The sequence below is a fragment of the Tympanuchus pallidicinctus genome, unplaced genomic scaffold (assembly GCF_026119805.1).
Source record: "Tympanuchus pallidicinctus isolate F22 unplaced genomic scaffold, pur_lepc_1.0 scaffold5, whole genome shotgun sequence".
Taxonomy (NCBI): domain Eukaryota; kingdom Metazoa; phylum Chordata; class Aves; order Galliformes; family Phasianidae; genus Tympanuchus; species Tympanuchus pallidicinctus.
The window spans coordinates 51,710,159-51,735,552 of NW_026294769.1; the positions used below are offsets into that span (position 1 = coordinate 51,710,159).

The 25,394-nt window shown below is 37.8% G+C and overlaps 1 protein-coding gene across 5 annotated transcripts; it reads left to right on the forward strand.

Annotated features, from left to right (window-relative positions):
• Positions 1 to 2,406: 2,406 nt before the first annotated feature.
• On the forward strand, positions 2,407 to 25,123 carry LOC128090776 (Y+L amino acid transporter 2-like). 5 transcript variants are annotated; one of them, XM_052703366.1, is made up of 11 exons: positions 5,751 to 5,796; positions 5,874 to 5,964; positions 11,953 to 12,470; positions 15,022 to 15,147; positions 17,520 to 17,664; positions 18,595 to 18,718; positions 19,547 to 19,650; positions 19,929 to 20,025; positions 21,218 to 21,367; positions 23,161 to 23,344; positions 23,945 to 25,123. In XM_052703366.1, exons 3-11 carry the CDS (start codon positions 11,969 to 11,971, stop codon positions 24,034 to 24,036), a joined length of 1,524 nt encoding a protein of 507 aa, XP_052559326.1. In that variant the 5' UTR covers positions 5,751 to 5,796; positions 5,874 to 5,964; positions 11,953 to 11,968; the 3' UTR covers positions 24,037 to 25,123. The 5 variants fall into 5 exon arrangements, with proteins under 5 accessions (XP_052559330.1, XP_052559329.1, XP_052559326.1 ...); XM_052703370.1 differs by lacking the exon at positions 11,953 to 12,470 and having other exon boundaries at positions 2,407 to 5,796; positions 5,874 to 5,951; XM_052703369.1 differs by lacking the exon at positions 5,874 to 5,964 and having other exon boundaries at positions 5,702 to 5,796.
• The last annotated feature ends 271 nt before the right edge of the window (positions 25,124 to 25,394 follow it).

Consider the following 25,394-nt stretch of genomic DNA (forward strand, 5'->3'; position numbering starts at 1 on the left):
TTTTTATTGTGTTTTGTTTTGTTTTCCATTTTTTTTTGCCAGGGCGAGCGTGTCAGACCACTGCCTAAGAAGAATGTGAGTCCAAAGAGAAGCCTCGGGGCAAGGAACACCTTGTACTGATCATCATCATTTTGCTAAGAAATGGTACATTAGAACGGGTGGAGCTCTAGTCTCTTATTATTTGGTTATATCTGCTTAAATTCCTCTTGAAAACGGACTTGCAGAGATTTGAGATTTGCATACAGTTTATAGAAGGGAACCCTCAGTTCAATTATGCTCTTACTTTCACAGTTTTGCATAAGTATTTCTCTTATGCTGCTGAATCAACCTTCAGTTTTACTTTTAGTGTTTACATGATGGGCAGTAGTTTGAATGTGTGCAAACCTCAAACATGCACTGTGCTGCAAAGTTGGAAGTAATGTACGTGGGCCTCTCCTGTGTGGCAGGAGAAGCAATGTGCTCAGCTTTTGGGAAGAAAATGCAGTGTTCTGACCTGCCTTAGCCTTCTCTGGACAATATGTCTGCCATCCCTTTGTCTCAGGGACGGTGCTAACATGTTGAGGTACAAATGAGGCCACCTAAAAGAAAAGGTATGTGTTGGTTTTTGTTGTTTTTGTTTTTAATTATTACCTAAAAATCGTTTCAAAAAAATTAATGACTTTACCTTGGCAGCTTTAAACTCAGTAAAAAAAACACTACTTTGCCAGAACACATCACAGGCAAATCATTTTTACAGGTACTAACAATTAATTTCATTTTCCGTCAATACTATCTAAAATATGGGAAACTCAAATTTCTGGTGCAAGAATTATACTGTTTTATAAACAGGAGTAGATAAAAGCTAAATCCTAAATGACAGTTGTTTGGAAACCAGTGAAGGTGTGAGATCATTTCAGTATGATTCAAGCTTCAGTGTTGGCAGCATTACTAGTTGCCCTCAGCTTACACTTAGTTCAATATTTGTCTTTTTTTGCGAAGTGATTGCAAGAATGTGGTGTATAATTTATTGCATGGAAAAGAAGTTTTTGCAGGTTTTTTTTTGTGTAATAAGTTAATGGCATAAACTGTGAGTTTGCATTTTATCCTGCTTCCTTCTGGGGGTTTTACAATTCTAGCTTAGATAGCTGAGAACAGGGTAATGGTGCAATGAATGGGTGTGTTATTTGTGGAGCAGACCTGATCGTGTCTAGCAGGGACAAAATCTGGGCTACCACACCTACCAGTGTGAGTATATTGCCAGACCTCTGTTTCATTGCATGTCCCATTCTCAGCGACGTTTGCTCATTACTACTAGAGCCTGAAGAAAGACTTATGTAATGCAGGGTAACAATATCTTGTTTCTTAGATGCACATCTAAAATCCACCGTGTATTAAGAGCTTTCCTGAACTGTATTTCCAGTAACTAGAAGAAAAGCATGTTTATCATTACCTCCTTACAAGTTGGTAAGTTACTCTTGTAGTAAGTAGTGTCTGCGAAGTTGAAAATATGCAAGAAGGTAAAGGCTTTGCAAAAAAAAAATAATAATAATAATAAAAAAAAGCTCATTGTTCTGCCAGGTATCATCTGATGCCTCACATGTCTGTGCAGCAGGGGGTCGGGGTCTGTACCTCCTTCCCATTTCTCCCCAAATAAACCACTGTGGATGCCACCTTTAACCTCTGACCTAGAGCAAATACCATGATGCTTTTCCCTTGGCACAACTTGGGCACAGCGTAGATGCTGTGCTTCCTAGCTCTCCACACTGCACAATACATGCTGTAATGGTAGCAGGATGTATTTAAAAATAAATAAGCAAAGCAGCAACTACCCTTTGTATGCAGGCTGGCAGGCTCTGTCCTGAATCTGTGATTCATGTTGTTGATTCTTCTTACTGCTGCACTTTTGCAATTCCTAGTCTCTGACATGCTTTGCAGCCTTTTCAGGTGCCTGGTGCACCTTTTCTGTCAGCTGGATAAGCTGCTGATCCCCAGGGATCATATGGAACTGCAGAGTGGAGGGGACAGGTCCCAAAGCCATTCTAGGTGCCATCAATGTGGTGCATTATATGTGCACCTACGTAAGTGTTGTTCTAGCCGAAGCCCAGCACTCCAAGGAAGCCCTCAATGGCTAGATTGAGGGTCTAGTGTGTCCCTTCCAAATTGGCTATTCTGTGACACTGTCCCCTTCAACTTTTCCTTGGACACTGAGCTGCTCTCCATGAAGAAGCTGGATATGTGAGCCTGTCCTCTCCAACACATCAGGGATGCGATGATTCCTTCGAGAGTGAGGCAAAAGTAGCCACACCTGGGACATGATGGGATACAGAGAATAGATTAAGGAGAAAGTTTGGGGGTTGGAGAAAGGGAGGTGGAGGCTGCGTGCCTGAGCTCTGGAGGCTGCGTGCCTGAGCTCTGCAGGCTGCATGAAGGGTGTGTAGAGATGTCAGACAATTGACTTAATACATCGGAGCCTGCCTCTGACAGTTTTGTTAATTCCAGTAACATGAAAGAGGAACAGAATTTCTGTGTGGCTGGAACACAGCACTGAGTTTGACTTTGGCAACAAGTCCAGAGCCAGCCCAAGAGCCAGGCAGAGTCACATCGTTCACAGCTTCATCAGGAAGTTCAAATCTGGTGTGTCTGCTATAATCGTGCTCAGTGGGCCCCGGACTGCATGTGAAGTAGTTGCAAGTTCTCAGAAAGTTTGCCATCTGAAAATCTAGCTGCTTTTATTCCCCTGCTGGGAAAATTTTTCCACCTATAGACTTGCTTAATTATTCCCAAAAGAGAGAAGTTTTTAGCTTTCTTTATTCAAATAAAGGGAGAGTCTACAAGAGTTATTCCCCCTGTAGAGGCTTTCAAAGTATTGGGAGACACAGCCCCTTTTTTATGCCTTTACCCTGACTCTTGTGAACCCTTTCTCCATTGGCTAAGGTATCTGAGTACCTCAGGTTCACATTCTTCTCAGCACACCTCAAACATGTCCCCCTCCCCCCAACCCCTTTATTTCCTTTGTTTATACATACTTTGTAATTTGGATTCAGACTTTGTTTTTTTGCTCAACTAGAGCTGTCTTTGTATCCTTTTTGACAAAGTCCATCAATCTTTGTGCTGTCATGCAAACAGGATTTACACACAAGTGCTAAGCTAGCATCTCCAGCCACATACCTGCAAATAAGTTTGTTTAATCAGTTGTTCTGCACAAATCTTATTTTGCAAGGACATCTTCTTTCATCTCACCCCACAACTGTGCCAATACACGACGGTGTTCTGTGCATTCCTTACCTCTTCATTGGCAGTTCCAAATAGATTTTTCAGCTTTCTCATTGCAAGGAAGAATGGTGTTGATGTTTCAGAACACTGTTCTTGTTGACAATAATAGCTTTCTGCTGAGCTGTAATAGCTTGTTGACAGCCTTATGACATGTACGTTGCCGAAGTAGTAACCTAGGACAAACTTTTTGCACTTGCTATCATTAGATCTCATAAACCGTTTTAGTGCCTATTGTAACTTACTGCATTCATTTATTAATTTTCACTCTGATGAATATCTGATGTCATCATACTCATAGAATATCCTGAGTTGGAAGTGACCCACAAGGATCATTGAGTCAAACTCCTGGCTCCACACAGGACCAGCCAAAATTCAAACCCTGTGTCTGACAGCATTGTCCAGATACTTCTCAAAATTTTGCAGCGTGGGGCCATGATCACTGACTGCCCTGGGGAGCCTGTTCCATGCCCACCATCCTCTTCCAAAGAACCTTTTACCTAATATACAGTCTGGTTATTTTTCACTCTCTTTTCTATAAACACTCTACTCTCTTATATATACGTCATTTGCAGCATCTGGACACCATCTGATCTTCATGACACGTTGCTACATTTCAAAAAGAACCTTTCATGAATAGTCTGTACTTGTGCAAATCTAAACAGATATGTCCATAAAATGTGGAGCAAGTCCAGCGGTCCTGCATGTGTTGCTGCCCAATTGACATGCTGACCAGCCACAGAGTTCACTGAACTTCATTTTTTTCTCCTACACCTTGCATTAACATGGTTGAGGGGGATATCTTGATGTGCACTGTGTGCTACACTATATCCTGTATGAGCTTTGTTAACACATAAAGTTTTGATTTTGATCAGTCAGCACAAACACTAACCTTTGTTTGCCATTTCAACTGGCATTAGTTGTAAGAGTCTGCATTCAGTGGCACTTTTTCAATCAGGGTTAGTTATAAGTGTTCCAGTTGTAGACAAAGCCTGTGCCAACTAATGCAGTAAGATGCTTGATGGAAGGGGGAAGGGGATGGAGGCAGGGAATAGGAGAAAGTAGAGGGGTTGGCAGTGGTGAAGCTATACTGTTAGTTACATCAGAGCAATGGTATAAATGAAAAGGTCTGTAGAAATAATTGGAGTACTCTTGTTTCCAATGCAAAGCAAGTAAGCAAGAAACCAAAGGGATATCGCAACCTTTTCAGGCAAGTGCACTTCCCTCCATTGTTCTCTAAGTAAATGTGTATTTGTGTGGCAATATTCAGCACTAAGTTGGCACAGGAAAGAATCCTCACTGCAGAAGGACTAGTCATAGACTGCAAGGCTACAAAAATTAATGAGAAAAACATTATAGAATAAGACTTATTCACTATTTTACATTATCCATTCCATTTCCTTAAAAAATGTAGGATAAGAATAACCCTCCTTTTCAAAAGAACTAGAATTTGTGTCCACAGAAGAAATGTTTAGGATTTTTTTTTTTTTTTAATGTAGGCTGCGTGCTTTATTACTGCTCAATGCTGATTCCTGTTCTGTTACTGTAAATTTGGGGGAAATGTTAAATACAACATAATCAGCAGGGCCGGAGCAGTAATAATTGGAAAGCATTAATAAAGAAAATGCTTTATGTTCCAGTACAGAACAAAAGCAAAGGACTGAAGACAAGAGGAGGCAAATGCCTGACTGACAGTAGCACAGAAAAAAACCAGTTCATTGCCTAAACTAAGAAACATGGTAAATTCAAACTTAGAATTCAGAGCGAAAGTAAGTATGCATTCTTGAAAATAGGATTGCAGACTTGCTTTCTAGCTATCGTCTGTTAATACTGCTCTGGCGGGAGCAAAAAAACTTAAGATGTTAGAGGCCCTGAGTAAAGAATGTGATACTCAGATGGTCTCTTCCAGCAGAGTATAACATGCCTGCGAAATATCTGTTGCCAAAATGTTTCTTGGTACATTAGGATGAACGTAACCACAAACTTGCAGGCATCTGAAATTAAGCAGTCATTCCACTCAAACTGAAAGAGCTTTCATGGATAAATAACTGTTCTTCATAGATTAAAATAAAATAGCTTGGAGGCTTTTTATTCATAATACTTTAATAAATAACCAACAACAACACAGCCGTTTCTATGTAAACATTAACAGCGGACCTGTCTCAATCTATCACGGAAAGCATGTTTTTACAAGATGTTACTTTAAAAGGAAGAAATGGGAGGAGCACTGACTACGATTGAAAGGTTTGAGATGTTTGTATTTTTCCTTTGGGTCTCTGTGGCTTACGGAATGGAACACGCAACACGATGCAACGCTCCTGCTTGTTTTCCAGTTGGAATAGTGAGGCTACTGGAGGAATATCTGTGTTTGAATGCAGTTATTTCCCATCTGGATTCTAATTAAGTCCTGTTACGTGGTGCTTCAACTCAGTCCTGAACTGAAGATTGTAAACGTGCTGCATCAGTTCCTCCTAAATGCCCTTTGGCACTCGGCAAATTTATGCCTTTCTACTGGTCTTGTAGTTCATGGGGAAACAGAAATTCCAGGTTAGTGCTCTTGCATTTATTAACTTCTTCATCTGTCCAGAATTGTTTATTTTCTAAATGTTTACTTGTTTTGGTAGATATTGTGCTGTACGTCATACTGATCTTTGTCCAAAGTACTTCAAAGAGAGGACAATATATTGTTTCAGAAGACGCAGGTGAATACATTGAGTAAGTTGTTTCATTCTTTGCTTAGTATTTTATCTTTTTTTAAAAGCATGCTTAATTAAAATCAGATCTTAACACCAGGTCAGCCTCTTTTGTGTATGATGCATTATGTCAGAAATTATTAGAAAGGCCAAAGATATATAATCATGGTTAAGAAAACTGAGTTGATAATTATTCTATAATGAATAGAGTAATAGAAAATATAGAGAAGTCCACAGATTAACAACTAACAATTAACAATTATAGGAAATAATACCTTCCCTCTGAAAATCTTTCTGCTTTGCCAAATCCAGCCACAGGAATAAATATATTCTTTGTGCAGTGTTAGTAACATGTCTCATCATGCCTTTTTAAGTTAACAAAGAGTTAGACAGCTTTCACTTGTTACTCTCTGAAAAAGTGATCTCATCTTCAATGTAGAGGTTTTTCTGGTTTTTTGTTTGTTTGTTTTTAACCTTCCTTTCGTCTTATTCCTGCCACAACTTTCTAAGGAATAGAGAGCAGCTGGTAAGTAAGCTGTCTGCTTCTGCTTGCTAATGACCTCAGTTGGTGTTGTTTGAAGAAGCAGCATTCCAAGAGAGTCTGATCTTCCTTCTTGAGAGCTCTCGTTGATTTTAGTATTCATGTAATACTGTAATAAATATAGCAGCTAAAAAGACTAATCCAAGAGCGAGAGGTTATTCGTATCATACACCGTTCTGTGTGTCTATTTTGAAACAGCAGTTAGTCACTATTCAGCTACAATAACCTCTCTGCTAAAGGAAGAAAGCGTATCACCTACTCTCTGGTAAGCTGCTATTTGGTCTTTTTCATGCCTTAGATTTGGACTAGAGTAGTTTCCTTCTGAAATATCCCCCATGACTTGATTTGGGGTGGGGGCAGAGAACAGGGGATGGAACGAGAAAACCAGCCTCTGACCACAGGACTGTGAATGGAGCATTTTAAGCATTAATTCATCACAACATTTTTATAAGCATAAAATTTAAAAACCAAAAGCAAAGCTATTGAGTGGGATATTTTCTTTAGAGGAGAACAAATTGATTCATTTTTTTTCAAATTTTTTTTTTTTATGCTATGCCTTCCTAAAGCATAATCCTGTTTTGTTTGCTTGACCTCCTCTCATTATGGAAATGTTTAACAGTATTATTTCCCTTGAATGCTCCCTTTAAGATCTCTTGAAACCTGTGCTCAGCAACATTATTTTGAAGTTTAATTTACATGCTTTTGCCATGTTGAAAACTGTTGAAATCTGATTGCATTCTCCAGCAAGTATTAATATAAAGAGATATCATTGTTGGTTACTGCTTTTATGTTATTTTTTTTATGTACTACACACAGGAAAAAAATATAGCCAGAGTGTTCTTGAAGAAGATACTGAGATTTCTCACAATTTTTAAAATGACTTTATACACATATATTGGCTTCTAATGCAAACAGAATATTCTAGCCTTTGTTTTAAAGTGTTGTAAGTGGCATGTATAACATCATTTTCTAACTGATGGCATTTAGAAAACCTTTTTAATATTGTCTGGTTTGAATTTGCTGTTTGTTGATGTCATTGCTGACTTCTGTCGTTAAGAAATGATTTGGCAGGAGACAACAATCAACGTAATTTAAACAACATTGAATTGTTTGAAATAACATAAAGGATGTGACGTTCTAAATGCCCTTAATTAACAAGATAGTCTGTTGGAAGGAGCTACGTTTGGTACCAGAGAGATCCTCTGAGTTACAAAATAGTTATTTACTATTTCTTGAACTAAAAGGTTGGAGTTTCAAAGCAGCCTAGGATAGATGCAGTTTATTCCCGTGGGAAGTCTCTGTGAGCAGTTTTTAAGACATCAAGTTTCTGTAACCCCAGACCTAGTATTGCTTAATCATTCGGCGAAGGTTAATTACTTTCTCAAGAAGGAAGCAATTATTCATTAGACTGAAGATTCCTGAAAGATGGGAACTGTTTGAGAAAACCCTGCCGTGACACACTAGCCCTGCACTAATTTATGGAAGAACTGTCTTTGATTCAGCTTTGGTTTTCAACTATTAGCAAGATGTTCTTTTTACTTTAACATATGACTTCTGGTGGTGGCTTCAGAAAAAAAGAAAAAAAGAAAAAAAAAAAAGAAAAAAACACACAAAGAAAACCATAACAGTAATCATCTTTTGAGAATTATCTGTATACAGTGGTGGTTTCCTTCCTTCCTTCTCAGCTGCCCATTTACAAGTCCCTTTCTCTTCCTATTATACAGAGAGGACTTTGTGCTACTTTTTTTTCAGAGAGGATGTGGAATCTTCTCTTTGCATATCTTTCCAAAGCCTCTTGGACATTGTCCTGATTTACCGCTCTGGGTGCCTCTACTGGAGCAGATTGCTCCAGAGGTCTCTGCCAACCTCAGCCATCCTGGAGTTCTATGATTCTGTCCGTACAGCTGGGATGCAAAAACAACACTGCAAATAATTCAGGGTCATTATGCCTATCTATGTTCTCAAGGCCTTCTGCTTTTTCTCCAAGAAGAAAATTTTCTTCAGTTCGTTGAGGAAGCCCCTGAGAAAGAATGGGACCTGTATGAATGTAGGATTCTGGAGTTACACAGTATAGACTGTTTGCCAACACAAGGCACAGGAGACTGTTGGAAACTTTTTCATTTTGTGTGCTGGTACACCAGCGTGTTGATACCTGTCTGAAAAGCTTTTGCAGAGGGAAGCAGACCTTTCTTTTAGAGTCTGTGGGAGCCCATCCAGCCAGGGCTTCCCCTCGTGCCAGAAAGCTTTTATGTACTGCTCTTCAAATGCAGGAATAATTGAAATATCTATTTCAGAGATGAAATATCACTTTGATGTCATAAGGTTTATTATTTCAACAAGGTTAGCCTTTACAAATTAGACCATGCTAAAGTGGAATGGTGGAATACAAAGAACCTGCCTTTTCCAATTACTGTGTACATTCATTCTAATCTCAGGAAGCCATTCTGATTCCCTGTCTCCTAAAAGATTTACTGTAAAGCTTTGTTGCCTATTATAACAATTTTCCAACTACAATTGGCCATTCATTGTAAGAATTCAGCTTGTTATACCTGTGATGTTCGTCCCTAGTATGAAAGACCTCACAAACATTAGCTTGTAGTGGCTTTATCTTGGGTTGTGTATACCCTTGAAATGTGAGCTACAGGGATGCCCAAGTGACAATGAACCAGTCATGCTTGACCAGTGAGTCTTCTTAGCTTAAGCTTTTCTGTGCAACAGTTCAAAGGCAGAAGCAGTGATGATGGTCCCAGGATGGATAGGTAGGATGAAGAGAATGTGACACACAAGGGTGAAGTGATGTTACAGTATGACAGGGCAGAAAATAAGACTGTGGGTCAGGGTTGGTAGGAACAAAATGATGAGGTATAAATAAGGGAAAGTATTAGAGCATGGTAGTAGACCACTGCATCTCCTCAAAATGCTTTTATCTTTATCTGGGCTGTAACAGCAGTAAATTCTTTGTAACAGCAGATTGCCATTATACAGGAAGTTGCGACAGAAGATAGTCTCCTGGTTTTTCCAATTTTCTTAATATTGTGAAGGCTTTGATGAAAACTGATGAGACCTCAGTAAAACTTTATTTAAGGAAGACGTAGTGTTGAATAAAGAAAAAAATAATAACTTGATTGTAACCACACTGAATAAGAGCAGTGCTCTATCAAAGCTATCAGGAGTACTGAGACAGAGGATGGCAAGAGCAAAGTTGCCTACAAGTTTTTGTTCTCTGGAAGTTACTTTCTTGCAGAACTTCAGCTAATATAAATTGGGAGGACAGTAGATTTACACCTAGTTAATTATGGAAATTAAATCTCTTATCCTTCGACTCTCAAGACTGTACCCATTTATGGGTATTAATTTAGTGTCTGGTTAAAAGTTTAGTTGATATGGCATTTCTTAAAGAACAGAAGTTTGAACTCTTTCTTCATCTAATGTATTGTCTTTCAAAGTGTTTTTATGCACAATCACTTATTTATGAAAGAAATATTTCTCTACAGCTTTGGTTACACATTTTCAGGGATCTGAAATACTCTTTTGCTAACAAATATGCAACACATTGTTACAAAAAAAATTAATGTTTAACAAAACATAAAAATAATATTAAACTGAACATCAAAGTTCAGGTTTTATATCATGTTTGCAAGTTACATGCACTAGCAACAGTTTATCAATTGCACTGTGTACTGCTTTACTGGAAAATGATTTGATCTCATTTATCAATGAGATTTCATTTCAGGGAAGCAGATAGCCTCTGGTTTTGATCATCTATTTGCATAGCTCCGTGCTCGTATCATCTAAGGAATAACTGCACTTTAAATTCTTATTCCCATTTGTGCATTTTGGCTCTGAATTATCTGAAAGAAAAAGGAGGGGGAAAAAAAAACAAACAACCCTAGATCTGGGGCAAAAATCACAAGTTGATTTTAAACTAACTCTGCTGCCAAAATAGCTGATCTGGGGAGTTAAATGCTGAAATTCTGTGTGCTGCTGTCTCAGTGGGGGTATTCAAGCAGCTGCAGTCATGGAAGGGGTTCCTGCCACATCGCATATAGCCATAGCGAGCAGAAACGTGACGGGGAAAATGACTTATTTTCCTATTTCTTTTCACACCATCAGAAAATGTGTGTCAGTGGTAAGAAACTGGGAGTGCTTATTAGAAATTTTAAAGGAGATCCTTGACTGATGGATTGGATATTCAAAATTCCTCCAATTGACCAACATGATATTTTTCATTCTTCAAGGGACAAAATGAAAAGTAAAAGGAGTCACCCATGTGTGAAGAGAAGGTTAGCATAAGGTGGGATGATCAGACAAGTTTGAACACTTATAGCATAAACTAATATTTAACTTTATTCCAGTGTTCCTTCACTGCTTCTGTGTTTAGAGAAGTGCTTTTGGATGAAAAAAGCTCTTGATTTTTAAAGACATCTTGATATCTTTTAATCTTTAATCCACTTCAGATCTCATTAGTTACTTGATCAACCGGGAGACTGAGTTGCACCAAAAAAAGTGATAAACCTCATCATGTATTATTCAGAGGTTCTAAAACAGCCATACTGTACAAAGGAAATGATGCATCTCAGGGAGCCATCAATCCACAATTTAACAACATACATTTGGGATCAAATGTTTTCAGCCAGCATTGTGCAGACAAGTTTTGTTCAACACAAAAAAAAACTTTGCTTTAGCTCTTAGGATCTTTTTTGTTTTCTTTGGAAGCTCTTTGGAGTGGGTGGATGGAGGGAGAGGAAGGAGAAATGCATTTCTCTTGAGATAGGAACCAAAAAAGTCATTGTCTAAGCAGGCATTGGCATGAGTAAGCTTGACCCAAGGATAGGTGTAGTCAAGAGACATCTCTGCATTTGAGGCTGCTATATTTTCTTTTGCTGCCCCTTGCCACCTCAGCCTCATGCAGTGATGTGTTCACAGGGTTGATTTATCTGTGTGATCACGCAGCTGCATTGTTTTTCCCAGTTCCTGTTGCACTTGGATCTTGCCCTGCGAGTGCTGCTGTTGGACTCCCTTGTATGAAAATGTTTTAGGAACAGGGTGTTTAAAACACAATCCTTATGCATGTGAGTGGCTTTCACACAAAATTCAAGATGCTTTTATTCTCTGTAGCCATAATTTAATCTCTTGGAACAGCGTGTTTCCAGGGGAAGAGAGTCTCTTTCTTCCCTAAGATCACTTTAGCAACAGAATGTGGATTTACAATTTAAGATAAATAACAAAAGTGAAGTCAGGGTTCAATTTTAGGAATGTGAAATAACTAAAGAAAATTTCAGGATTGATAACCAAGGACAGTGATCTCTCATTCACCTATTAAAAAGGTACACAGAGTGTAAGAGTGAAAGGTAGGATTATCCACTTCAATGTGGTTCCCGTTCTTTGTACAATTTGTACACTAATTATCTTACTTATTTCTTTGATGTTACATGCTTTATAAAAGATGTTGTCTCCTCTTGTTTTCAGGTAATACTATTTGAAGATGCCAACATCCTGGCAAATATGCTGCAAGAAAAAATCCAAATCTAAGAATGGAAATGCTGAAATGGATGATATGGCAGACACAAGTGAAAAAATGCAGATGAAAAAAGAAATCACATTACTAAATGGAGTTTCTTTAATTGTGGGAAATATGATTGGCTCTGGGATATTTGTATCTCCCAGAGGTGTTTTAATGTACAGTACTTCCTATGGACTCTCTCTTATCATCTGGGCTCTTGGCGGAATGTTTTCACTGTTTGGAGCTTTATGTTATGCTGAGTTGGGAACATCCATTGTCAAATCTGGAGCTAGTTATGCCTACATACTGGAAGCTTTTGGTGCCTTTGTGGCCTTCATTAGACTGTGGTCTTCTTTGCTAATTATTGAACCAACAACTCAGGCAGTGATAGCAATCACATTTGCTAACTATATTGTTCAGCCGATTTTTCCTCATTGTGAGCCACCATACGATGCAGTCAGATTGATTGCAGCTGCTTGCATTTGTAAGTAAAATTCTGATTATTAGAAATCCATAACTATGATTGCAGGTGCCCAAATAAGTTTTTATTCCTTCACCTGCTGTGAAAATACTTATTTCCTCCCTTGAATATGTTCTTAGGAATTCATATGCTTTTTTTCAGAGGTATTTTATTTAAGGCTGAGATTATTAGAGGGGAAAGGATAATTCCATCAGTTTAGGGAAGCTGTGCCTGCTGAATTGAAGTATCTTGATGAATCTTGGGTCCAGTTTGCTGTTGAAATTTGGCCTGTATCCTCTTCACTGCTTCTTGCAAATATTGTAGAATGAATAAAGATTGGAAAGCTTACGTGAAATTAAAATTACAGTGTCCAGTGATAGGACTCAAGGGAAAGGCATGGAGTTACGGCAGGGAGCGTCAGGTTGGATATTAGGAAAATGGTAATCTCTGAAAGGGTGGTTGGACCCCAGGCTTGCCAGGACAGTGGTCACAGCCCCAAGCTGTCAGAATTCAAGAAGTATTTGGACAATGCTATTAGACATAAAGTTTCATTTTGGGTGATCCTTTGTGGAGCCCAGGATTGGACTCGATGTAGATCTCTTGCTGCTGGGGATGTTCCGTGGTTCTTTCATTCTAGTATGAGTTTTGTCCCTCGAAAAATTGAGTAGTAATCACATACTCCTCTTTATTGACTTTATTGACTTTATTGAACACAGGGATAAACATTATAACTCTAGTAAATGAACTTCACTCAAACATTTTTTCCATAAAATTTTGTCAAGATGGGTCATGTTCCTTTCAGGCTATGCTATAGTGTGATCTTTTAGAAACAAATTGTATAGCTTAACAAAATCTTCCAGTAGGATGAGTATTTTTAAGTTATTGTAATATACACTGACAATTCTGAAAAGCTGTTCTCTCTGTAGCTCTGATTCCTGCCAGCATGCTACAGAGGAAGTTCACTTCTGAAGAGGGCTCAGTGATGTAACTGGAGGCTATTATGACCACTCCAACCAGTGGTCCAGTAAAAAAAAAACAACAAACCCTATTCCAAAAGGCTTTATCAGCTGAAAGCTTCCACTTGCACAGAGAAGCAGTTGTTTATTAGAGCAAAATTAATTTCCCTAGTTTTCTAGATGCATTTCATGAAGTCCTAATGCTTGGGAGAAACAGTCTTCAATTACTGATTTTCATTAAGACTTTGGTTTTTTAGTTATTCTTGCTGTAGTCCTTATGTGAATCATCTGTGGTGTGCTCTGGTACCTCTGACTTCTATGAATTGATGCACAAGGTGTGGCTGGCATCTGCTGCTTTCTCATGCAGAAAATTAGCTGCTTCTGACCAGGTTTATGACCAGCACTTTAAGTACCAGCTCAGATTGCTGGGAAAATTACAGTTTACTATGATAACTGTAGTAAGCAACTACTGGTATGTAGTAAGCAATTTGGCAGTCAGATAGCAAGCTTACTAGTAGCTTGAAAAATTTGACAAGGTTAAGGAGCAATGGATTTAATTGGTGCTTCACCAACACAGTGCAGAGAACGTATCCACATATTTAGTAGTATTTACCAAGAATCCCATGGCAAAATGCTGTAGCCTTTAACTACATATAATACATCTCATTTTCTGTACATGTGCACTATCTGCACTATTTCAAATAGCCCTTTATAGCATTGCAAGTAACTCATAAATGTTCAGTATTGAAAATTTCAGTCAATACTTGTATCATTTTTAAGAAATACTGCTAGAATTCTACCACTTACTGATACATACTATTGAACTGTTTTTTCATACCAGAACAAAACCAAAGTCCTGTCCTTATTGCACAATATTGGTATATTAACAGTGGGGACAAATCAGGTCCTGATTCTGTAAATAGTTAGGTGCATAATTACTTTCACAGCTGGCAGGGCACCCAGACAAATATGTAGAGCTGCTCATGACAAAGAAGACAGAAGTTCTATGAATGTCTGCAATTGGATGCTAATTTCCTCACCAGATGGTTTTCATTTTAAGCAGTTACAAAATTCTTTTTCTTTCTTTTGAAACTGTAGTTTCAAACTGCAAATGATAGGCAGATCAGAGAAACAGAAAAATAGAGCAGAAGACTACTAGAGAAGAAATAGCCCACACTGTTCAGTGCTTGAGGGTCCTACAAAGAGCATTCAAACTCCTTGGCGCAGGAGCTGTCCTTACTCTGTATATAGACAAGGGCTTTAGTTGGTGAGGAGAACTTCAATGCAAACAAAGAATACAAAGAAATTATATTTCCTGCATGTGCACAACTTGCAAGTGACACTGTTGACTCGAAGGAAATTTATAGCTTTAAAGATTATTTTAAAAGAGCAGGAGTCATCCTAGAATTCAAAATCTGGTGTTTTCTTCATGCCTTCATTGTATCCTCCAGAGTAAATCAGGTATTTAATTCATCTGATTATATCTAGGTGGTCCTGAAATATTGAAAATTGATTCTGTTGTATTGCTTGGCAGAGGAGTGGTATCTGGAGGAATATATTTGAAATATGTGATGTCAAACATACAGCGGTCCTCCCATGCATGTAATTTTTCTCTTCAGGTTCCTTAACGTTTATTAATTGTGTTAATGTGAAGTGGGGAACTCGTGTGCAAGATATTTTCACATATGCAAAACTTATGGCCCTTGTCGTGGTGATATCTGTTGGCCTTTACAAAATTGGTAAAGGTAAGAATATTTTCTACTTACTTGCATTCTTAAAGATGAAGTGCATATTCATTTCAAATTCCATGCAGGAAGATTGGACTCCATTAGGCTTGTGCATGAAGTGCTATTTCTTCTGAAAAAGTTATCTGTCACAGGAAGATTAGGGGAATTTTATGGCTTACTAAGCACTGGTTGTTTAATTATTCCTTCGTTCTTGCTGCAGCAGACCAACACACACCAAGTTCTGCATTGCTCAGGCTGTATAGGAGATAGCAGTTGAATTCATAGAATCATAGAATCATAGAGTGGCCTGGGTTGAAAAGGAGGGGGAACAACTGTTAACATCAGTTTGATGATAACTAGATTAGAGTTAGTCCCAGTGTCTCTGGCACATGCTAGTAAAAATTAATAGCATGTTGGTGCAATTAACAACATGAAGAAGCAAGATGTTTCACCTTCTCCTGGGACTAAACAGCATAGCAGAAATCCAGGGAAGAAGGAACTTGCTCTTCAGCTGTGTGAAAGACATGCTGGCAGTGGTGATAGAGCTTGCTAATTGCTAGAAACAGGAGACAACACTGTAACACTGCACTCCTGTGATTCACTGTGGCATGGTAAGGCATCACAGGATGGATGAGCCATTTTTTATAAACAGTAACCAGGCTGAACTGTATATACCCAAAAGCTAGATACTAATTTCCTCCAGGGCTGCTTTTCCAACTCTAGCTCTGTCACTTAATAATTAAGGTTTCTTTTCTTTTTAATTTTCATTTGCCATTAAATCCCTAAATAGCCATTGTGACTTTATTCAGTAAAATTTCACTCTTCTGTTTAGGAACTATATTTCTCTTTTCTTTAGAAACTAATTTGTAAAACCAACTGTGAGAGCTTGCTTTCCCACGTTTTCTGGTGTTCACCTTTCCTTGGCTCCAGTTCTAATACATCAACTGTTTTTATACCATAAAATCTCTAAGGGAGCTTTTTTTGTTTAACCATATCAGTGTATGTCATTTGTCACTGATTTGATCAAATTTAAACAAATCTGAACAAATGAACACAGTCCTAAGGTTGGTTTATTTACATTGTTACCTGGGTCAGGAGGACAAAGGCAAAGAGGAAGCCTTCTTGCAATGGATGCAAAGTGCTGAGGGTTTTTACTGGTGGCAAAGGTCTCATCTCTGATTTATCTGAATAGAACCAAGTGATTAAATATACAGAAAGGGCTGGGAGGAAGAATGATTGAGACATCTGGAGAAAGTTGTAAGCAGGTCAGTGTTTTAAATGCAGCAGCTGTGTGAGAAGAACAGCTCTCATATTTTAGCCCTGCCATGGTCCTGATGTGCTGACATACGCCACTTCCTTTAAAACACTGTGAATGTATCTGATTTTGAGTAGGCACTCTCTAGTGAGAAAGCTTTTCTTGATCCTGTAGGATATTTTCCTTGTTTTTTATTTTTTCCTACAATTTTCTTCATCTATGTCCTCTAAGCGTGAGTTGATCTTGCACCTTCACCTTCCCAAATTCTAGCAGTGTATGAAGAAAATGATTTCTTTATGAATGTGAAAGACTGGTATTTACTGTTCTTAAAAGACTGAATTTCTTTTGCAGCAGCATTGTATTTCTTAGTGTAACCACAAGATGAAATTGCTTGATTTCATAGCAAATGCTTTACTTTCTTCCCTAATAGAGGTTTCAGTCTGTTTCTGTTTGCCTTAATACCTAAACCCACTAGATAGTTCGCTTTCCTTCTTCAAATTCAAGTAAGCCTTTCTTCCTCTTTTAAGGGCTGCAGAGAAGGCCTACACAGTTTCATGAGCAGTTCTTCTGTTTTGCAGTTTTCTGCAGTTTCTTGTCTCAACTGATTGAGCTAAACTAGAGAATTTAGAAAGGAAATATTTTCTGTATCTTCTCTTAATTCTAGTGAACAACTGTCCCATTGAGATGTGAGATGGGGTCTTGAGAACTTCTCACTCCATTGGCCACCAGTCCATTTGGTGACAATATGGATAGGAGAGGATGGAGTATGTGACAGATTCAGAAATTGAAATTGGGTTTCTCAACTGTGTCTCCCTGGCTCATAGCCCTCAGCACTTCATGCTCTCTTGGTAGGCTAGGGATTGGTGCCAGGGAATGAGGAAGCTGCTGGGATTTCCCAAGTGATGTCCAAATAGCAAACACGGGAAAATGTGCTGTCAGTGTAACTGTCTGGATGATAGCTGATTGGAAATCAAATTGGAACAATTTGTCAAGTGAAATTTTAACTTTTAAGAGTAGTGATGAAACCTGGATTAAATAGTTTTTATTTTGAGGGGGAGAGATGAGACATTTCGTGCAGTGCCCTGTGTCTTAATTGTTGACATGTAACAGGTAATTGTACCTGCCATTTGTACAGGAGAAACAGAAAATCTCAGAGCTCCCTTTAAGGGCTCAGCAACAGACCCGGGAATGATTGCACTGGCTCTGTACTCAGCCCTCTTTTCCTATGCGGGGTGGGACACCCTGAATTACGTCACCGAGGAGATGAAGAACCCTGAGAGGTAAATGCACATTCTGCATTCAAAGCACTGGAAAGTGTCCTGGCACGGCAGGACAAGCTGCTTTCTGATTAGAAATTAGTCTAACCATTTTCTCTACAAAAACACTTATTTCCAAAAGAACTAGTAAGTAGGAACTCCTCTCTCACCAATTGTATCACATTAATAATTTTCCTCCAGATATGTGTTTTATACCTTACACTTTGGACCAGACTTTTTAAAAGGAGAAGAACAAATCCCTGCTGAAAGTGTGAGTCCTCCTAAGCTTTCTAAAATTCCCTACTTCTTCTCAGTCAGACAAAACAATTATTTTACTTTCCGTGACTGCTTTTGCCACCAAGAGTCAGACTGTTGAATTCATGACTGTTTTATTTTGTGGTCTTCAGTGTTACTATTTATGGACAAAATGTTTCATTTTGCTGAAGGCAAAAAGTTAAACGAGAAATAAAAAAGTCCAAAGTAGTGCTGGATGTTCCATCCCCTCCTCTTTGTAGGGATGTCCACCCTGTGGGAGTGGTGTGCTTCAACTGCTCAGATGATACAAGCGCACCTTGTCTTGGGACATGCACAGTTTATCAATCAGGAAAAATGCTACAGTCAAGAAACACCTAAGCATGCATTTAAAGTTGATTGAGTGCTCTCTTAAACTGCTTTATGTAAAAGGCAATTTTTAAAGTGTTCAGGTAAAATGTACAATTTTGCCCTAAAACATGTGACAGAGCCACAAGAAGCCAACTAAGCTGCTTATGGAATTGTTTCACATGTGGCTGAACTTTATTTTGTAACCCTTTAAATAAACCTTTATTTTGTGATTACAAAATTTTGGATTACAAAAAGTGATGGATGTATCCATTTGCAAGTGTTTGAATTTAGGGACAGTATTTTACTTAAATCTGCAGAACATGAAATAATTTTGTCATTTTCCTTTTTCAGGAATTTACCTCTTTCTATTGCAATTTCCATGCCCATTGTGACTATTATTTACTTGCTGACTAATATAGCATACTACGTAGTGCTGGATATGTCAGCACTCCTCACAAGTGATGCAGTGGCTGTGGTAAGTTACATAAAATGACAAAACCAAAAGTTACTGCATGGAAGTAGTTTCTAAATTCTCCTACTGTGGAAGAATCTCAGGGAGCATATTTATTGGCAAAAAAATAGAAATATTTCTGTGCTGAAGATGTTTGCTCTGTTTTAAACCTTGTTTTCGTGTAAGAGTACCACTATGTTAGAAGGTGCATTTAAAGTTCATACCCAGTAATTCTGCTCTTGTAAAATCTTCTTCTATAATCTGTAAATCCTTCACCTCACAGTACTTCACTATAGAAGATGCTTTCATTAGAGCAAGACAGAGAAACAGCTACAGAAAATCTGGGATTTAGTAACTATGTGGGGTTTTTTTCTGTCATTTTAATGTAGAGTGGGTGATTTTTAGTACTGTAGGTCTGAAGCAATATTTTCAACACAAAAATATGGCATGACATGCTTTTTTAAAACTCTTTCAACATGTTCTACAAAAGTACAATCATAAATAACAGACTAATATAGTCAGGATTTGTTAGAATACATTATTAAAAATAAATTTCCATCTATTATTTCATTGATTTGATTTCAGCTTAATTTTTTAATTTTTTTAATGCGTCTGTCATTTTTTTTAATTTATTTTATTTTTATTTTTATTTTTATTTCTATTTCTATTTTTATTTTTATTTTATTTTATTTTTTTTTAACAATTTCTGGTTTCCCAAGTCATTACTAGTGTCAGAGGAAAGCAGTGGCTATGGCACTAGAATCGGGCTGGGGTGTTCTCATGAGAGTTTCCCAGAATTGTCCATATGTTTAATGTAATGGCCTCACTGTTGTTTTCTTTCTTGCATTACAGACGTTTGGTGCTGAAACGCTTAGTTATGCTAAGTGGATAATTCCTATAGCTGTGGCCATGTCTTGCTACAGTGGGTTAAACTCATCAATAATTGCAGCATCTAGGTATGAAATATATGACTTATTTGAAGTAGTAAAAAAGGAATCATTTGTCATTAATCTGCATTCTTCACTACCACGCTGTAAAAGGAACACTGTTAATTTCTGCATGTTAAATTGTTCATTCAAGGACAATTATGATATAAACTACAGGCACTGGAGAAGAGAGCAGCATTTACAATACACTGATACACTAATTAATTCTGTCTTTGTCAGAAAGCAGTGAGACATTCCTTGGCTAACTGGTTGTTAGAGGGGACTTTTTTTGTTGGGTTCTTTTGTAGGCTTTTCTATGTTGGAGCCAGAGAAGGACACCTCCCTGACAGTCTGAGCTTGATTCATATGAAGAATTTCACACCAGTCCCTGCTCTTCTCTTTAATGTAAGTAAAAGCCCAGCGCCATGCCTGGCATGATTAGCTGGGGATAAAGACACAGGGGGTGTTACATCTCCCTACTGTACACTGCTCCCCAGTTTTCCTGCACTGACGGCATCTTCCTCGAGTGGCCAGGATTTCTAAAACTCATTTTATCTGGTGGTTTTTTTCTTCAGTGGGAAAAGAACGGCCTGATTCTATTATGTGCTCTCTGATTGTAAAAGTAGTCAGAATGAGAAACAGAAGCTTAGAAAATGGCCATGCAACACATAGACAGGAGTTAAATCTTTATATGTGTTTTCAGTGTCCAGTGGAGAAGAGTATGACAGGAAGAGCTCTCCAGCCCTCCTGAAGGCCAATTTTCCAGGGCTTTAGTTATAACATGACTGTTCAAGCATTTAAGTTTAAATTCGTAATGTTGGATGCCTATACTTGTTATTACTCTTCTGCTCTCACAATACAAATAAATCCTGTGACACAAAAGCAAGGGAGCATAACATACAGTCTTCATGCAAATGATCTTAATGAATAATCCATAAATCTAATAGATTGAAATAAAGAAGAGGAGACACACAAGCAAAGAAAGTGGGAAGAAGGAGGTGACTGCCTCGTTATGGATACTCCCTTAATACAACAGTCCTCCTTTTTCCTGGTGGATGTTTTCTGCTCATCAAAAGAAGACTGCATACTTCTATTTCTCATGTTTGTTAAAGCAGTCATTAAATTACTGGTATTTGAGATCTCATTTTACCCCTTTCATGCAGAGTATATAGCACACCTGTGTGACACAGCTTTTAATGTTCTCAATGAGTGGATTGTGAGCACCTCCAAAAGAGAAACAAAATTAAATGCGAGGTTTCAAACTAAAGCTGATCAGAGCAGTTGGCCCATCCAAGGTTGGGCTGTTCATCTGTCCTTTTTAGGATGGTTTTCTGTGATGCTGAAATGCAGATTTACAAAGGCAGGACCTCTTCAGCCAGGCCTGGAGCTGTCACTGCTGCATTTGAGGAAGAGATACCAGCAGATTTCACACAGCGCCTTGCAGATTTCTTAGTTTTAATTATATCCTTCCCGCAAGGACCTGATTTCCAGCCAAATATGTTTGAAACAGGCCTTTTTATAACTTTACTACCTGTTTTCTTCTTAATACAATTTTTATTTATTTTCCCATTAAAATGCCTTTCTTTTTTATCTCTAGGGTTTAATGACTTTGCTTTATCTCCTTGTGGAAGATGTTTTCCTCCTCATTAATTACTACTGCTTCAATTACTGGCTCTTCGTGGGCCTGTCTATTGCAGGACTAATATATTTGAGATATACTCAGCCACGTAGACCACGGCCTATTAAAGTAAGTGAGAGGAAATAAGCTGTAACAGCCAGCTCGTATACAGGTTTATGTTACACATAATCCCAAAATCATAACATTACCAGTTGTGCTACAGGCTAATCATTTCAGCCATAGGAATCCTGTTAACATAGAAGGTAAGAAATGAAGGGGCAAAACCTGTTTCAGTTTCCACAAGAACAAGTACTCTTGCTGTGTGCTTGAAATGATACTTTCAATTTCCTTTTCCTTTCATTAAAATTTAAGTTTCTCTTTTTTTTTTTTTTTTTTTTCTTTCACCTGAATAAATAAATCCCTGGGGTTCACAGTCAGTTCTTAGTCCTTTTAGTTTTGTTCACAGAGGACTCCAGTATGTGATGGGGACTCCAGGGAGATTCACTCTGGTCAAACTTAGCATAAGAAGTTCATCAAGAATCTCTCCAAAAACAATAAATGCTCAAATTCTCCTCATGTAGAATTTCAAAAGCTTGAATAATAAAATACAGACATTCAGCCTTTCTCATGCACAGTGGTCATATGCAGTGAAATGCAAGCTTAAAACTGACAGAAGAAGGGCATCTGACTATAGCAAGGTGAAGGAGGCAGCAGAGAAATGAGGCACACCTACAGTTCATTTCTAGGTTTAATCCAGTGACTGTCCAGGATGCAGGAAAGGAAGCCCAGAGCTTTTCTTAGGCACTGAAAGCTACACACTCTTGTTTGACTGTGCTCCCTTGACTCTATGGCCTGTGTCCTAGCTCTGCAGAGATGCAGCAAAATTATGAGAAATCCAAATTAGCATCATATCTTTTGAAGCTTTTCTAGATATTTCTTCCTTGTTACCCTATATTCCTGCACCATCTTTACCAGCACCTTTTTTTTTTTTTTTTTCCTGTTTAATTGTAACATCCTGAATAGAAAGGCTAAAGTATGCTTAGCACCTACTGCTAGGAAAGCTTACACAAATCAAATATTCCTGAAGTATTCTCACACTTCACTTTCAAACTTTTGTACAAGATATAAGAAGATGAAGGCAAAATTTTGAATTATGGACAGTTTTGGTATTGACTTTCCTAAAGCAAAGTAGGTAATAGATAATAACTATTTAATTCCCAGCAGCATTTGCCAGCTTAGTCAATATCACAAGTTTGCATATGCTTTTTTTTTTTAATCATAGCCATTGGTTTTCATCACTTTACAGTTATAACTTTTTATAAGTAAAATAAATACTTATGCCAGTAAAAATTCCAGTGCTCAAATACCATCTCCTGAATTCTTTAGAAGTCTCATGACTACAGCCAGTGAAAAGTAAAAGATAAATCCATTCATAAGTTATTGCAACTTCCATTAGCTGTGATATAGACTTGCTAAGTGCCCTTCCCAAATGGTTGTAAATCATCCATTTGGTTTTGTAGAATCAGGATAATAGAAAGTTTAGCTGAGATGGATCCCCATCAAAGCTGCAATTAAAAATTTGCAATTGAAGTTACAAGGAAAACTACCCATTACTGTTCAGTTTTAAAGTAGCTCTTTCAGATTGGTCTCTTACCAGTGTGGAAAGGAACTGAGCTTGTGCAGGTCTTAAAACTACAAAATGGTCATCAGATTGTCACAAATGTACCAAAGACGCTCTCAGCAGCATAAACTGAAGCTACCTACGATAAGGATACTGCCTGTAGCCATTCAACAGACAATACACAGTACTTACTAGTCATATAGTCAATAATTATGTTTTTATTATTGACCTGTCTCATTTTAATCTACAAAGTTTGACACACACCGCTTCTTTTAATAAATGTTTGGTTTTTTCTCCACAGCTTAATCTCTTCTTCCCTATCATATACTGTTTATGTTCCCTTTTCCTGGTCATAGTTCCTCTCTACAGTGACACGATCAATTCCCTTATTGGCATTGGTATTGCCCTCTCAGGCATTCCTGCATATTATTTAGGAGTCTATCTGCCAGTTGAAAAAAGACCTAAATGGCTACAGTGGCTCTCTGGTAAGTAATATACTATCTTTTCTAGTGTTTTGAATAGGTGCTAGTGTTTCGAATGCTTGATCAGAAGTATAACTTCTCTTACATTCTTCTTCCCCTATGATGTATACCTATGCTGCATACAGCATATCACATCATTTGCTTCATCACACGGCCCTGAAAACAAAGACACACGTACCTGTACATGCATGCAGTTTAGTATCTTGCAAGGAAGAAATACCAGAAGACCACTGCTTCACTTCCTGATTGGGAAGTGGGATATCAGAGTCAGAGGAGCCCATATGTTTTCCTAAATTATGAAGTAATGAATGATTGGCCTGAAGGCTAGTTTCTACTTCTCAAGTTCAGGAAATCTTGGAAATCAGAAGTTTAATGTTTTATTCAGTTTGACATCAGATGTCAATCTGGCAATTAAATGAAAATGCTGATTAAGAGAGACTTTATTTTTAATTACTGATTTCTTTTTCCCTCTACCTATTCATTATATTCTCCTAATATATTCTCCTAATAATTTTGCATAGTGCTTTCGAATGCCTCAAAAGTCCGTACATTAGTCAAAGATGTAACTTTGTCTCAGCTACACATTTTTGCTCTGTATTGCAGTTACAACAACCAGATACATTCAGCTGCTCTTCTACTGTGCTCTGTCAGACCTGGACATAGACATGGAACCTACAAAAGCTAAAAGCAAATAGGATTGCCTTGACATTGGGAATTGCACCCAACACATCCTGTCCGGAACAATTTTTATAACCTGAAGTTCTCTCCGTATCCTCAGATATGTTAAAGCATCAGCCACTGTACTTTGCACCAATTTGATGTCTGTTAATTTCTGCTTGTTTCATAAACCACTTGCCAGCCTCTGTTTTACAGGATTTTTTTTAACTGTTCATAAACAGTTACTGAACAGCACTTTGAAACTATAAAGTATGATATGAACAAACACTTATCAGTAGGTAATTATTAGGTTCATTGTAAAAGCTTAATAAAGAAAAAAAAATCCATCAGAATCCTAAGAAATAAATTCATCAATGTAACAAAAATCAAATCAGATATCTACAAGATTCAAAACTTGAGTTGGGAAGCAGAAGCTTCAGTGTACTTCTAAAAATATTCCTAAATTCTTAGCCAAATAAAAAATAGTCTGCACTGGATAGGATACAGTTGGCAATTGGTTTTGGTCAATTATATTTTGTGAGAAATTCTTATTTAGTTATAGGCCATATTCATTACCCTTCTGTGGAAGAAGTATCTTCAACAAACAAATGACACTCTTGTAACTGATGTATTTTTGCTTTCTGGCAGAACATCTCACTGTGGAGCACTGTAAGGGACTGAGACATACTTCAGTTCATTATATTCAGAGAAAACACATTTCCATAGAATCCACTGCTTGCCTTTCAGTATCAAAAGTATAAAAAAATGAATCATACTAATTTTTTTTGCACAGTACAAGTCATTTAAAGACTTTTTAAGGAAAAAATTAAAAAATCTTGATTAAAAATCTTGTGAGCCACTGCCCAACCCTGCAGGTTGGTCTTTTGCAGAATGGTTGAGGTTGGAAGGGACCTCTGGAGGACACCTGGTCCAAACCCTCAGAGTCATCTAGAGCAGGTTGCCCAGGACTGGCCTTGCCAGTTCTTCTGGCACAGCACCCTGCAGTCCTGCTCTTCAGCAAACAGAGAGCCTCCTGCACTGGCTGCCAGGCCTTCACATCTTGCAGGTGCCCATTGCAGCACTAGACAAGTGCACCCACCAGTGATTAAATAAATGGGCAGAAAGATAATAACTGTCATAGGAAAGAAAAAAACAATCACCTTTATCAACTAGACTATGAAAACAACAGTTCCTTTTCTAATCTGCTTCATAGATATGTAGAACTTTTTGTAATCCTTCTTGTCAATTCATACTTCCTTTCTGTAATTATATTTGAAAGTAGCATATATTTTTTTAATTCAAATTCCACTCAAGTAACCCCAACTAAGTTATTTTTTTTAAATCTTACTAAGTCCCTGTGGCTTTTACTATTATTGTCTTTTATTTATGTCTATCC